This window comes from Tachypleus tridentatus, chromosome 10 (genome assembly GCF_004210375.1).
Source record: "Tachypleus tridentatus isolate NWPU-2018 chromosome 10, ASM421037v1, whole genome shotgun sequence".
Classification (NCBI taxonomy): domain Eukaryota; kingdom Metazoa; phylum Arthropoda; class Merostomata; order Xiphosura; family Limulidae; genus Tachypleus; species Tachypleus tridentatus.
In genome coordinates, this window is record NC_134834.1 from 125977678 (window position 1) to 125993848 (window position 16171).

The following is a 16171-nucleotide window of genomic DNA, read 5'->3' on the forward strand; positions in this document are numbered from 1 at the left end:
CTTACTTAAGTAGTTAAACACTCCCATAAATCCCAACAATTCGGTACAGTTTCCAGTCTTACTTAAGTAGTTACACTTTCCCATAAATCCCAACAATTCAGTACAGCTTCCAGTCTTACTTAAGGAGTTAAACTTTCCCATAAATCCCAACAATTCAGTACAGCTTCCAGTCTTACTTAAGTAGTTAAACTTTCCAATAAATCCCAACAATTCAGTACAGCTTGCAGTCTTACTTAATCTGACACACTCATAACTTTGTGTTTTTAATTAATTTGTTGTTGTTTGATTTTTATCCTAGTGGAATCAATAATTGTAAATTTGACGGTTTATACACATCCCATATCTTCGGTTTGTATGTCTTTGTTGCTGTTTCCACGTACGTCATGATGTCCACGCAATATTTCCTATCAAGATTATCAATCATGGTGACCGTTTGGGAACACATTCTCTTCCTGTTTTGGGGCCCAGCATGGCCAAGCGTATTAAGGCGTGCGACTCGTAATCCGAGGGTCGCGGGTTCGCATCCCCCTCGCCCTTTCAGCCGTGGGGGTGTTATAATGTGACGATCAATTCCACTATTCGTTGGTAAAAGAGTAGCCCAAGAGTTGGCGGTGGGTGGTGATGACTAGCTGCCTTCCCTCTAGTCTCACACTGCTAAATTAGGGACGGCTAGCACAGATAGCCCTCGTGTAGCTTTGTGTGAAATTCAAAAAACAAATTCTTCATGTTTTTAAAGTCTGGTTGAATAACTCTTCCTTCACGGATGTCTGCTGCATATACTTGGAAAGTACGAATAAATCTTTCCGAGAGACAAAATATTCCAAATTGTGAGGTTTATGGTTCAACCAGTTAAAATTGTTTCTACATCTGACTAGTGTCAAGTTTAATGGGTAGATGTTGATTTTAATATTTTATTGCTTAAAGTGAAAAGTCTGTCTATTTGATATAATATTCAACATATATATTTAAGGTCGCTGTTCAGCTCTAGGCTTAGACTAAACTTATTTTGATCGACATCGTATGGAGACCATTTTGTATTAACTTTTCTCTGTTAATTGGAACAGTTTCTACGATACCTTAATAAATTTTGGATTAGTGATAATGTTCTAGCACGATGAATTATAATAAGAGACTTTTTACACTATTCATTATAAATTAATAAATAAATTAATAAATTAATTACGTGTACTTACTTTCACCAAAATACTTGGTAACAGAGTTGCAGAGAGAGGAAACATGGGCCACCGCCTACCGAGAATATGATTGAAGCCTGGTATAAGCAAGAGGACGAATTGAGGACCACTCAAAAGATCAACCATAGTCTTCTTAAGAAACCAACAAGACGGTCGCACAAAAAGGGATCGAAGATTTTTCAACAGCTGGTGTGACAGATTCATGAAACGACATGGACTGGCCATGTGAACCCGCACAAGGATGCCAGATAAATATGGACTGACCATGTTAACCTGCACAAGAATGCCAGATAAATATGGACTGGCCATGTGAACTCGCACAAGGATACCAGATAAATATGAAAATAACATCCTAGAATTTCATAAGTATGTTATAAATGCCAGAAAACAAACGAATTATGAACTAAGACAAATTGGAAATAAAGGCTAGGTCCCCCTGACCTTTAACGTCTCTTTGAATCAGAACGTGAACATCCCTGGTACAAAAACTGTGACTGTTAAGACATCTGAGAATTGAAAGAGTCACAATACGGCAGTTCTGTCATGCTGTAATAACAGAACTTAACTCCCACCACTTCCTATTTTTAAACGAAAAATTCTGCCAAAGGACTAAATTTCAGCAGCAAGTTTCGTTCACGTTCACCGGAAAGAGTGGATGAATGAAGACAGAGTTCATCTGAAAGAGTGGATGAATGAAGACAGAGTTCATCCGAAAGGGTGGATGAATAAAGACAGAGTCACACATTGGCTTGAAAATGTTTGGGAAAGGAGACCAGGTGGTTCTCTTAAGAAACCAACTTAGGGTTCATAAGACCGAGGGGACGAAGAAAAGTACAGCAACTGTAAACACAAATTGCTGTCAAACAAGGAGGCCTTACTACAACCACTGGATGTATCGATTAATAAGTCCTTCAAAGCTTTCATGAGGGAAGAATGGAGCCAGTGGATGAAGAACCAACATGGATTTTCACCCACTGGTCGTACGAAAAAACCATTTCACAGATGTGTTACGTGGTTAAAACTGCTTAGTTATAAAACAAAAAAGAAACATGGATTGAAATGTTCAGTTGTTATTCTTGTTTCTATAAATATTTTTAAAGAAAAACACAAAATGTACCTCTTTTAAAACCAATCTTACAGATTTTAAACGTTCTGGCGATGGCATACTAAATATTTGTTTTCAGACATTTCACCTAAATACACAAGTATTTTCTATATCAACATTTCGAAATCAAAACGCAATTAAAGACAGGGTTCTGTTGGTTTAAAGTGCCAATAAGGAACAGCAGCAGATGTGTTTAACTCTCAACCAACTTATTACACCAGTATTTAATATGATGCAACTAGAGTTGGGACCACATACTTCTGGACAACTTTCAAAACTCTTCATTTAATACAACTCTTCAGGATTATTAACAGTTTAGGGTTTAACGAGCAAAAGTTTTAACACATTAGAAGTCACGAGAATCACACTGCTATCTAGACAATTTCTATATTTTACTCAACTATTAATAGGCCTCGTTTAGTTACAGACAAATTAGGAATGTCGCCTCCGCTAGCTTTTTTCAGTTTTTTCACTTAAACTAAATTGGATTGATTCCACTTTCTGTAATCAAACTGTCGCATTTTTGTTACAACGATGTTCCTATTTATCGTATTTTCAACACGATCTTTATAGCGGTAGTATAAGAAAATTAATCACGTCGTTAGTACTAGGACTATTACATACGACTTTATAATATTCAGCAGCGCTTGTAGTGCCATCGTTTGGAGGAAATATTTGTAAATATCTCGGTTTCATATTTATTTTCTCTATATTCCTTCAAGTTCATACATTTGAAACTAAGGACGTTTTCAAAACGTTGAAACATTTCTCTAATATTCCAATAATAAAATCACTAAGGCGCTTGGTATTTTCTAAAATGTAGTCAAAAGTTTTATTTTCAAGTTACTCGCTTGTTTGTTTTGAATTTCGCGTAAAGCTACAGGAGGACTATCTGCTCTAGCTGTCCTTAACTTAGCAGTGTAAAACCAGAAGGAAGGCAGCTAGTCATCAACACACATCGCCAACTCTTTTACCAACGAATAGTGAGATTGACCGTCACAATAACGCCCCCACGGCTGAAAAGTTGAGCATATTTGGTATAACGGGGATTCGAACCCGCGACCCTAAGATTGCGAGTCGAGAGCCCTAATCACCGGCCACACTTTATCGGGCTATAAAGATACAGTTAAACACTTCAGAATGGAACTGTGTTAAAGAAAACTCGCATTACTTATTCCTTGATATCTTTCACTGTGATGCACTTCTTTAGAAAAGGATGTTAATACGAGGGCTTCTAAATCATTTTGATATTAATTTCCTGATTATAGAAAGTTATTTCGGCTGTTGTATTTTTTTATATAATTTTGTCCATTTTAAATTTTCTCGTTATTCTAGAAAAAGAAAATTGTATTTTTCTCTTCTCAGCCCTAAGTGCGATATAATACTGTTTATTAAAGTCATAACGTCTCTATTCTCGAGTTTTTCTAAGAAATTAAGAGGTTTGGCTTCTTTTGAATTTCGCGCAAAGCTACTCGAGGACTATCTGCGCTAGCCGTCCCTAATTTAGCAGTGTAAGACTAGAGGGAAGGCAGCTAGTCATCATCACTCACCGCCAACTCTTGGGCTACTCTTTTTACCAACGAATAGTGGGGTTGATGATCACATTACATTGCCCCCACGGCTGAAAGGACAAGCATGTTTGATGAGACGGGGATTCAAACCCGCGATCCTCGGATTACAGGTCGAATGCCTTAGCCACCTGGCCATGGCGGGCCAGAAATGAAAAGAACAAGGTTCACAGTTATTAGCTCTTTGAAATAAAAAGTTTTTGCATATTTTAAAAATATTAGTATTCCCATATTATTGGACTAGAAATATGCATTTAACATACGACATCCAAAATCGAACTCGTTGAAAATAATTCCCAACATTTAAGCCTTCATTTTTTATATAAATTCCGAATACTTTCCATTTTAATACATTTCTCTGGAAAGAATGATAACACGAGAGCTTTGAGATGTGGCGTTTTCGTTAAATAACCCACATACTAGGTTATTACAGCTTCTTTCGAACAAACTCCGTCCATCTCTTTGTTTTTATTCTGGATAAAATAATTTTGCAATTTTTAAGACTAGAAGCAATTTCATATTTTTCATTAAAATCGTAGTTTCTCTATTCTCGAGTTTTCCTAAGAAATGAAGAGAACGAAAATTTTCACAATTAATTAGAATCCAACTTGAAGTAAATTTAATGTATGCATAGTGTGTATTGTATGTTTGTATATTTGGAAAATATATGTATTTAATCCAGATTATTTATGTTTAATTGAAAATTGATTTTTGTATGTTTTTGTTATAGATTCTCAGTATCCTGAAGAGCGACCTTTGAACTAATGGTACCGTAAATAACATTGCATAACATTTAAACTGTAATTTTCTGACTTTCACATCGAATTAAAAATTCATATCTGTTAAGTGTGAACACAAAATATCGTTTATCTTTATCACTATGTAAGGCCAGGGGTGACCTGCTATTAAAAGGCCATACTGTGAACGCAAGGGTATATAATTTGTGGCTTGTTGCCACAAAATCATGTTTTGCACTTAAGAGCCATACATATGTTATAAAGTAACAGTAAGTTACTTGTTTGTTGGATTTCACAAAAAGCTACTCCAGAGATGTCTTTGGTAGTCATCCTACACTGAGAAGTGATAGACTAGTGATGGTCAACATCATTCATTGCCAAATCTTGGGCTACTCCTTACCAACAAGTAATGGGATTGATGTCACACTATAATGCTCACAGAGCTGAAAGGTCGAGCATGTTCAGTGATAGGACTCGAACCCACAATTTGCATAAGTTGATCAACCCTAACTGTCAAGCCATTAGAGTGGAGGTCAAACTCCATTAATCAGTTAGAGTGACCCAAAAGTTGGCAGCAAATGCTGTTGATTATGTGTTGTTCCTCTAATTTGTCAATTCAAATTTAGAATAGACTATTTTCAGATAGTCCTTGTGTGGCGTGCATGAATATCAAAACAAACATGTCCAACTGAAACATTAGAACTGTTGAAAACTACTTTTAAGTTTGGTTTGAATTTTGAGAAAACCTATGCAGGGCTATCTCCACTAATCATTTTTAATTTAAGAGTGATAAATTAAAGGCAGATAGTCAACACCACCTACCACCAACTCTTTGGATACCTGTTTACTGATAAATAGAAAGATTAATAATAATATTACAGTGACCCCATGGCTGAAAAGATGAATATATTTAGTGTGACAGTACGTATTTACTAAATTAAATCACATTTCTATCTTGTATTCAACACAGATACACAATATTACTTTGTGTTTAACAGTTGTTATGGTAATAAAACGTTTGTCAGTAACTTATGTAAAAAAATTTTTCCATTCTTTAAAAGACCAAATCTTAAAAGTAATCTAGTAAGTCTGTGGATTGGCACAATCCCAGGGTGGCAGGAATAATCAGTAAGTAGTGGTGTGTAATTATGATTATAGCAGCATATACATTATCTGAAACTACAAATTTAAAATATGCAAGTCTTAAAACTATCATAAAAAAAACAGTCCTTATCTTATCCCAAGATCAAGCCTATTCTTGTCATACAGAGAATGGTCCTTATTTTATCCAAAGGTCTAGTCCATCCTTACAGTACAAAGAATGGTCCTCATCCCAAGATTAAAACCATTCTTACAATTCATTGAATGGTCCTCATCTTATCCAAAGGTCGAGTCCATCCTTATGGTATAAAGAATGATCGAGTCATCTTATCCAAAGATCGAGTTCATCCTTATGGTATAAAGAATGATCCTTATCTTATCTAACAATTAAGCCCATCTATTCTTTGTACCAAGTTACTGGATAAAATGAAACTTGTTCACTCTTATGTTTTAAGACTACACTTGTTTTTATATGTGATGTGAGGGTGCAACAGAATGAGTGTTTAGAAATGGGGCACAATAAAAACATTTTTACATGATCATCATGTGACAAGATCTTGAAAACACAGAAAATCTGACAAAAAAAAAAAGTCATTTATTGATATAAATTCTCCACATCAATACATGAACTACAATTTGAACCTATGGCAAACTCTAAAACTACCATTAATATCTCACACTATGACACAGAGTGCACATCTCTGGTGAAATGACTAGCTTTGTCAGAATGGATGGAAAAGTTGCACAAAGTGATTTGTTGGTTACAGTGTAACAAGACTTTTAAATCAACAAAACATTCACTTAGAATTTGATTAATGTTCCTTCTTACAATTTTTACAATTATACCTAATAAGTTAGTAAATATTAACCCTAACAATCTCTAATGCAAGAAGTAGTATATTTGGAGGGTGAGTACATGAATATATTCCCACTAAAGAAAAAACTAACATTAATGTCCCTTATATAACCCATTACAAGCATTTCCATTTTAACCATCAAAATCTAGTAACCACCACATCTTTAAAAAGAAACAGTAAAAACAAGATGGCAAACAAACTAGTGTTGGTCACTTTGTGAGATTAGAAATGTTCACAAAGTCACAACAAACTGATTCTGGAAAAACCCGACACTCTTGCATCTCCAGGTTCACTCTGATTGTAGATAATATAACTTCAATCATGCATTCAAATACTTGGACGTAACAAAGTGTCAATAAAAATGGCTTGAACATCTGTCTATAGTTTGAACATCACTGGTAAGTTGGATGTGTGAAATCCAGTCACAAGGCAGGATGTACAATAATGCACAATATCATAACATTCAAGAACACTTAATTATAACCACTTCCAATAATTACTGGAACATTACCATAAAACAAGTATGTTTCAGATTTTGACAGTAACAGCAACAAGTAACTGAAACATCTAGATAAGCTCCATTAGGAAAGGTGTAATATAAGTAACAGTATTCACTTCCATGAACCCAATACTCGTTTAAAAAAAAAGTCTGCCAGAGATGCATTAAAAGATATGGAACTTGTGACAAGGTTTCTAAACTTGTGACTGTTTCTATTAGGAATTATAGTAATATAAAACTTAGCACATGAACTATTACAGGTCAATGAAGTATGACTTTCCAAGTTCCATGGTTTAGATTATCGCACAGAACCTCTTTCACAAACACTCCAAGACGTAAAACTGTAATAAAGTTAAATATCATGTTCTAGTAAATAACTGATGACTAGCATAAAAAATATTCATAACTTTCAATAATGACTTGTTAATTACACTCATAAGAAACTTAACACTTTAACTCTAGATTTGTAATTATAATATTTAAAACCCAGGCCTGAAATGTTGTCAGTGATTTTGGCCTCACTGTTAACTTTGTAAAACTTTGCATTTTTAATGTTAGCTTTGTATGTGTAACATATAGAACCCAAATTTGAAATGTGGCAATAATGCTAGCCTCATGGTTTAGTCTGAAAAAAGTCAATCAGTGTAGAGAGATCATAGTTGTCTAAGATCTGGAGCAGGGCTGGTACTTTACTCTTAACGTTAACACCCTGGAACTTGTAGACATCTATATAAAGATCCGTAATCATCCCTAAAGGAAACAAAATAATTAAACTCATACACTGTGGCTCTATTAAATTGTTACATAAATTATACAGGGAATACCAAGAAAGAAATACAGGAAACATGAGAAACGGTTTAATGTAAATATTTGGCATATTTTAAGGAAAACTATTACATCATAGTACAATATAAAGGTTGACATCACAGTGCAATATCAAGGTTGACATCACAGTGCAATATCAAGGTTGACATCACAGTGCAATATCAAGGTTGACATCACAGTGCAATATCAAGGTTGACATCATAGTGCAATATCAAGGTTGACATCATAGTGCAATATGAAGGTTGACATCATAGTGCAATATCAAGGTTGACATCATAGTGCAATATCAAGGTTGACATCATAGTGCAATATCAAGGTTGACATCATAGTGCAATATCAAGGTTGACATCATAGTGCAATATCAAGGTTGACATCATAGTGCAATATCAAGGTTGACATCATAGGTACAATATCGCAGGTTGACATCATGAGTACAATATCAAGGTTGACATCATAGCGTGCACAATATCAAGGTTGACATCATAGGTGCAATATCAAGGTTGACATCATAGTGCAATATGAAGGTTGACATCATAGTGCAATATCAAGGTTGACATCATCATTACAGCAATATGAATATTTGACATCATAATTCAACAATATCAAGGCCTGACATCATAGTGCAATATCAGGTTGACATCATAGTGCAATGTACGAGGTTGACATCATGAGTGCAATATCAAGGTTGACATCATAGTGCAATATCAAGGTTGACATCATAAAGGTGCAATATGAAGGTTGACATCATAGTGCAATATCAAGGTTGACATCATAGTGCAATATCAGGTTGACATCATAGTGCAATATCAAGGTTGACATCATAGTGCAATATCAAGGTTGACATCATAGTGCAATATCAAGGTTGACATCATAGTGCAATATCAAGGTTGACATCATAGTGCAATATCAAGGTTGACATCATAGTGCAATATCAAGGTTGACATCATAGTACAATATCAAGGTTGACATGATAGTACAATATCAAGGTTGACATCATAGTACAATATCAAGGTTGACATCATAGTACAATATCAAGGTTGACATCATGAGTGCAATATCAAGGTTGACATCATAGTACAATATCAAGGTTGACATCATAGTACAATATCAAGGTTGACATCATAGTACAATATCAAGGTTGACATCATAGTGCAATATCAAGGTTGACATCATAGTACAATATCAAGGTTGACATCATAGTACAATATCAAGGTTGACATCATAGGTACAATATCAAGGTAACAGAGTGACCTTTCACCCATATCAGTGGAATTTAATTATGTAGTTATATACAATATCACATTTTCATCAGTTTTTTACGTGTCACAGTATATTACAATGATCTCGTTGAAACTTGATGGGTTTGGGCATGTTTAAGACACCATATTATTTATATCTATCAGCTGTCAGATTATTCACAACATGAGTGGTTTAATCTCATCCTATTGTCACATATTTCCAAAAGTTGTTAATTTTAAAAGCATTAATGTAACTTTCTGGCGTACTGTGGTGTAAAACTCACATTACAGTCTCTCCAGGTGACAGGGCTGCCGTTTAAACTCTTTCTGTAAATGCTCAGCATTGTCAAGTATATCCTGATATTCTGGAGTTAACGCACTTGTGTCATGCTCGTGGAGTTGTAGATCCTACCAGAAACATTCAAGGTTACTTTTGGGTTTTACAAATACAGATATGTCTTTGAAAACTGTTGGAAGGAAAAAACATCTTGGGTATAAACTGTACCATGCAAACATGACTGTAGCCTGGTAATTAAATGATGGTAAATATAAACCACCTTACATTTGGAGAAAAATAAAACCTGAGACAATGTGCAGAATCTTCAACCTATGGAAACATATCTAAGTGAACTGTGTCTGTAGCTGTGACAAGTTGGCCAAATTGAATGCAAGAAAAATGTGTTATATCTCTTTAGATTTAGATTCTAAAATTAACTTAATTTCAGCTACTTATAAAATATGTATAGAAATGTTTTAACTTTATCAAGTAACAAGGGGTTTGATTGTTAATATAACATCTTATACATATATCTGTAATGGGTTAAATGACCATATGAGAGACAGGTAAGGTTTAGCCATCCCTACTATGGACAGCTAACCAAAGATAACTCACTAGTTTGCAACGACTGTTCATTAAAGTAGCTACTTTTAACTTAAAAAGTGAGACTGACTGTCACCCAGAAATATACCCATAAATGAACATGAAAAGCATGTTAGGTATACTCACATCTTGAAGCCAAAACTCTAAAATATCCAGGTTTGTTAAAATCCACTAATCACAAAATAACCAAGAAGTAGAGAAAATAACGTTAATTAGTTAATGTGAGATTAATGGCATAACACAGGTGTTAACATGATAAAATGTTAAAAAACAACATATACTTTGCAAACAAACAAAATAACAGATATTAAACATTCTACCAAATACATTATGTATCAGTAACATAATACAACATAAATAATATGATGTATCTCAACCAAATACATTATGTGTCAGTAACATAATACAACATAAATAATATGATGTATCTCAACCAAATACATTATGTGTCAGTAACATAATACAACATAAATAATATGATGTATCTCAACCAAATACATTATGTATCAGTAACATAATACAACATAAATAATATGATGTATCTCAACCAAATACATTATGTGTCAGTAACATAATACAACATAAATAATATGATGTATCTCAACCAAATACATTATGTGTCAGTAACATAATACAACATAAATAATATGATGTATCTCAACCAAATACATTATGTGTCAGTAACATAATACAACATAAATAATATGATGTATCTCAACCAAATACATTATGTGTCAGTAACATAATACAACATAAATAATATGATGTATCTCAACCAAATACATTTATGTGTCAGTAACATAATACAACATAAATAATATGATGTATCTCAACCAAATACATTATGTAGCAACATGTACAACATAAATAATATGATGTATCTCAACCAAATACATTATGTATCAGTAACATAATACAACATAAAATAATATGATGTATCTCAACCAAATACATTATGTATCAGTAACATAATACAACATAAATAATATGTGTGTATCTCAACCAAATACATTATGTATCAGTAACATAATACAACATAAATAATAATGATGTATCTCAACCAAATACATTATGTATCAAGTAATATAATACAACATAAATAATATGATGTATCTCAACCAAATACATGTGTCAGTAACATAATACAACATAAATAATATGATGTATCTCAACCAAATACATTATGTGTCAGTAACATAATACAACATAAATAATATGATGTATCTCAACCAAATACATTATGTATCAGTAACATAATACAACATAAATAATATGATGTATCTCAACCAAATACATTATGTATCAGTAACATAATACAACATAAATAATATGATGTATCTCAACCAAATACATTATGTATCAGTAACATAATACAACATAAATAATATGATGTATCTCAACCAAATACATTATGTATCAGTAACATAATACAACATAAATAATATGATGTATCTCAACCAAATACATTATGTATCAGTAACATAATACAACATAAATAATATGATGTATCTCATACTTCAGGGGTAAGTAGCACACATACACAAAAATAGATTAGTCAAAAAACAGTAACACATAATTCAGTGCACAATACACATTGCTATCACACTACAAATATAAACTAGATTGTAGACTACAGACCTTCAAAGCTTCAATTAACTGTACTTTCTTGCTACAACAGTAACTGTTCTTCCAGTTTGGGATGAATCAGATTTAATGTATGTGGAATACTAGTGTCATCTATATCTGAAATAGAAAAAGGACAATTTCATTTACTAATTATACACAGATCAATATCTCAACAAAAAAATACAATAACAATATTATGTATCAGTTACAGTAACATTATTCACTGTTCGATCTGACAAACCCTCACACATCAGTCTAACAACATGATTTAACGTTTTTGAGTAACATATGAACTTCTCAAGCTAACAAAGAGACTAATTTAATTGTGTAATTCTCTTATGACTCACAAGTTAAGTTCTATCTTTTCCATCTCACATATTGTAAAATTAACACCACATGAAATTTCAAGACGAATTTTTCTTTTAGTTGCTTCTTTGGTGAGGAAATCTTCAAAATGGAGATGGTAGATATATTGTCTGATTTAAATATGGCTTCTCCTTTCCTATAACAAATTTATTAAAACTTCCACTTTCAACAAAGCTATTGTTTAACATAACAATAATAGACTTACAAACAATACTAAACTATAGTGAATGTTAAAACTGATACAGAGTGGGATATAAACTTACAAACAACACTAAACTATAGAGCATGTTAAAACTGATACAGAGTGGGATATAAAATTACAAACAATACTAAACTATAGAGCATGTTAAAACTGATACAGAGTTGGATATAAACTTACAAATAATACTAAACTATAGAGCATGTTAAAACTGATACACAGTGGAGGTTATAAACTTACCAACAATACTAAACTATAGAGCAATGTTAAAACTGATACACAGTGGGATATAAACTTACAAACAATACTAAACTATAGAGTATGTTAAAACTGAGTACACAGTGGGATATAAACTTACAAACAATACTAAACTATAGAGAATGTTAAAACTGATACAGAGTGAAATATAAACTTACAAACAACACTAAACTATAGAGCATGTTAAAAGTTGATACAAGGTGAAATATAAACTTACAAACAACACTAAACTATAGAGCATGTTAAAACTGATACAGAGTGGGATATAAACTTACAAACAACACTAAACTATAGAGCATGTTAAAACTGAATACAGAGTTGGATATAAACTTACAAACAATACTAAACTATAGAGCATGTTAAAACTTATACAGAGTGGAAATATAAACTTACAAACAACACTAAACTATAGAGCATGTTAAAAGTGATACAGGTGAGAATATAAACTTACAAACAACACTAAACTATAGAGCATGTTAAAACTTGATTACAGAGGTGGGATATGAACTTACAAACAATACTAAACTATAGAGCATATTTAAACTGATACAGAATGGAATATAAACTTACAAACAATACTAAACTATAGAGCATGTTAAAACTGATACAAGGTTGGATATAAACTTACAAACAACACTAAACTATGGAGCATGTTAAAAAGGATACAGAGTGAAATATAAACTTACAAACAACACTAAACTATAGAGCATGTTACAAGGCTGGAGTACAGAGTGGGATATAAACTTACAAACAATACTAAACTATAGAGCATGTTAAAACTGATACAGAGTGGAATATAAACTTACAAACAATACTAAACTATAGAGCATGTTAAAACCAATTACAGAGTGAAATATAAACTTACAAACAACTCTAAACTATAGAGCATGTTAAAACTGACAGAGTAAAAACAGTTCTCTCTAAATTATGTTAAAAACATGAGATATATTGGTTTCACCTAATTTCTATCATCAACTAAAGATGAATGAAGAAAGTTAGCTCTTACTTGTAAGAACAAGAGAGCACTGTGTCTAGAAACGTTGAAACAAAATAAAGAAGCTGGCTGTATCTCCAATAGTTTTCTCTGGGACTTCTGGAAGGCAGAATACAATCCAAGCATGCATTTCTCTCAATACTAAATGCTCCCTTTAAAGTCAGTTTGTTAAGAGGCCTAAACCAAAATGTATTCCACATTTATAATAGAATTACTTGGTGTAAGTGATAAAGTCAGTGAGCTCAAGAGATATACAAAAGTAAAGCCATTTAAAGAAAACAATGTCACTTTGTATGGTGTGAATTCCTTTTACAAACTGGCAAACCATGATTAAATGTAATAATACTTATTGTGCAGCATTAATATTATGTGTATAAAAACTTTAATTTTTCTCCTTCACATTTATCCAAACTGATTAGGGTTTCCTTTTCTGGTCCTTACCCTCCACTATACTCTGGATAAAGTTACATTCACATAACATTTTCCCATTTTATATGTCACTACATTCGTCCATTTCTTCTGCTTCTTCTCCACAACTATTATTAATTTCATCATCTCTATTGGTTTTATTACATATGACTTGGGTCATCTAAGGTAAGTTTCAAACTTCTCCATAACTTGTTACGGCATTCATCATCTCAGTGTTGATTTTTATTACACATGCTGAGTCGTCAAAGTAAGTTTCTCATCATCTTCTCCATAAATGGTAAGACATTCATCATTTCATTATTGATCTTATTACACATGCACAGTGTAGGTCTAAAATTAAGTTTCTCTCATTCTTCTCCATAACCAGTGCGACATTCATCATCTCCATTATTGATCTACATTACACATACTGAGTCATCTAAAGTAAGTTTCTCTCATCTTCTCCATAACCATGTACAACATTCATCATCATCTCATTATTGATCTTATTACACATACTGGGTCATCTAAAGTAAGTTTCTCTCATCTTCTCCACTTAACTGGTACTACATTCATCATCTCCCTATTGGATTTACTCTAATGTGGTTTTGTTTCTTAAACTGCAGTATTTATCCTCATACAACATGATTTACTGTCTTACATCTTCCCTGGTAACCATCTCTCACAGACTGCTCTGCATCACCCATGATATCATTAATTTTGTTGTGTGATCTCTTTACTCACCCGTCCAGAGTTCATTCAGGATATTTAAATATTTACATTATTTCAGCATCAACAAACACCCTCGATACACCTCTCACACTGCAATTGAATTTTACCATCCGCGTTCCTTGTATTTATTTTCTTGTGACCAAGAAGTCATGGTCCTACCCCGTCTAACAATCAATGTTAAGGTCATGACTCCTACCCCACTTCTAACAATGTTAAGGTCATGACTCCTACCCCACTGTCTAACAATGTTAAGGTCATGGCTCCTACCCTTCAAGCAATGTTTAGGTCATTGTTCCCAGCCCACTTCTAACAATGTTAAGGTCATGGCTCCTACCCTTCTAACAATGTTAAGGTCATGGTTCCTACCCCACTTCTAACAATGTTAAGGTCATTGTTCCAACCCCACTTCTAACAATGTTAAGGTCATGACTCCTACCCCACTTCTAACAATGTTAAGGTCATGACTCCTACCCCACTTCTAACAATGTTGGGTCATGGTTCCTACCCCACTTCTAACAATCTTGAGGTCATGGTTTCTACCCACTTCTAACAATGTTTAAAATCATTGTTCCAACCCCACTTCTAACAATGTTAAGGACATGACTCCTACCCCACTTCTAACAATGTTGGGTCATGACTCCTACCCACTTCTAACAATGTTAAGGTCATGGTTCCTACCCCACTTCTAACAATGTTAAGGTCATGGTTCCTACCCACTTCTAACAATGTTGGGTCATTGTTTCAACCCCACTTCTAACAATGTTAAGGTCATGACTCCTACCCCACTTCTAACAATGTTAGGTCATGGCTCCTACCCACTTCTAACAATGTTAGGGTCATTGTTTCCAGCCCACTTCTAACAATGTAAGGGTCATTGTTTCCAAGCCCCACTTCTAACAATGTTAAGGTCATGACTCCTACCCCACTTCTAACAATGTTGGGTCATGACTCCTACCCCACTTCTAACAATGTTAAGGTCACGACTCCTACATCACTTCTAACAATGTTAAGGTCATGCTCCTACCCACTTCTAACAATGTTAAGGTCATGGTTCCTACCTTCTAACAATGTTAAGGTCATGGTTCCTACCTTCTTCTAACAATGTTAAGGTCATTGTTCCAACCCCACTTCTAACAATGTTAAGGTCATAACTCCTACCCCACTTCTAACAATGTTAAGGTCATGACTCCTACCCCACTTCTAACAATGTTAAGGTCATAACACTCCATGCTGCTTAGCTGCATAGCTCTGTGACCATATCTTTTTTTGGACCAATTTTCAGAACTTGACAAGATTTGAGTTTTATGTTTGTTGTTAATGTCCTTCTTTTCAGCACTGGGAGAACTGTCTATTGTATGCATACATTTGTAAACACTTTTCTAGTCCCTTAGGGATTTTCAAGAATTAAAAAAGAGTATATGATGATGGTATTCCAGTAACTCCACATTATCCACAGCCACTGCCGATGGTATATTTCACTCCTTCCAAAGTTCATAGAGTGTGGTACATCACATCATAACACCTCCAGAAGCCATTTACCCTAGAATGGGCTGATGACGTTAGCTCTTCAAATGCCACACAGTTT

At 33.7% G+C, this 16171-nt stretch overlaps 1 protein-coding gene and 1 pseudogene across 2 annotated transcripts in view; one reads left to right on the forward strand and one right to left on the reverse strand.

Annotated features, from left to right (window-relative positions):
• Positions 1–4631, forward strand: part of LOC143228481 (protein slit-like) — a 103380-nt gene extending 98749 nt beyond the window's left edge. Inside the window, exon 7 of the mRNA XM_076459734.1 lies at positions 4597–4631. Within this exon, the coding sequence (XP_076315849.1) occupies positions 4597–4631 (35 nt within the window). The remainder of the gene's footprint in view (positions 1–4596) is intronic.
• Positions 4632–6279: 1648 nt separating this feature from the next.
• The window catches only part of LOC143228482 (BBSome complex member BBS7-like), a 32848-nt pseudogene continuing 22956 nt past the window's right edge, over positions 6280–16171 (reverse strand). Inside the window, exons 7-11 of the transcript XR_013015341.1 lie at positions 13459–13626; positions 12023–12131; positions 11642–11746; positions 9408–9531; positions 6280–7810 (exon numbers count right to left, since the gene is read on the reverse strand). The product of XR_013015341.1 is annotated as a BBSome complex member BBS7-like (transcript). The remainder of the gene's footprint in view (positions 7811–9407; positions 9532–11641; positions 11747–12022; positions 12132–13458; positions 13627–16171) is intronic.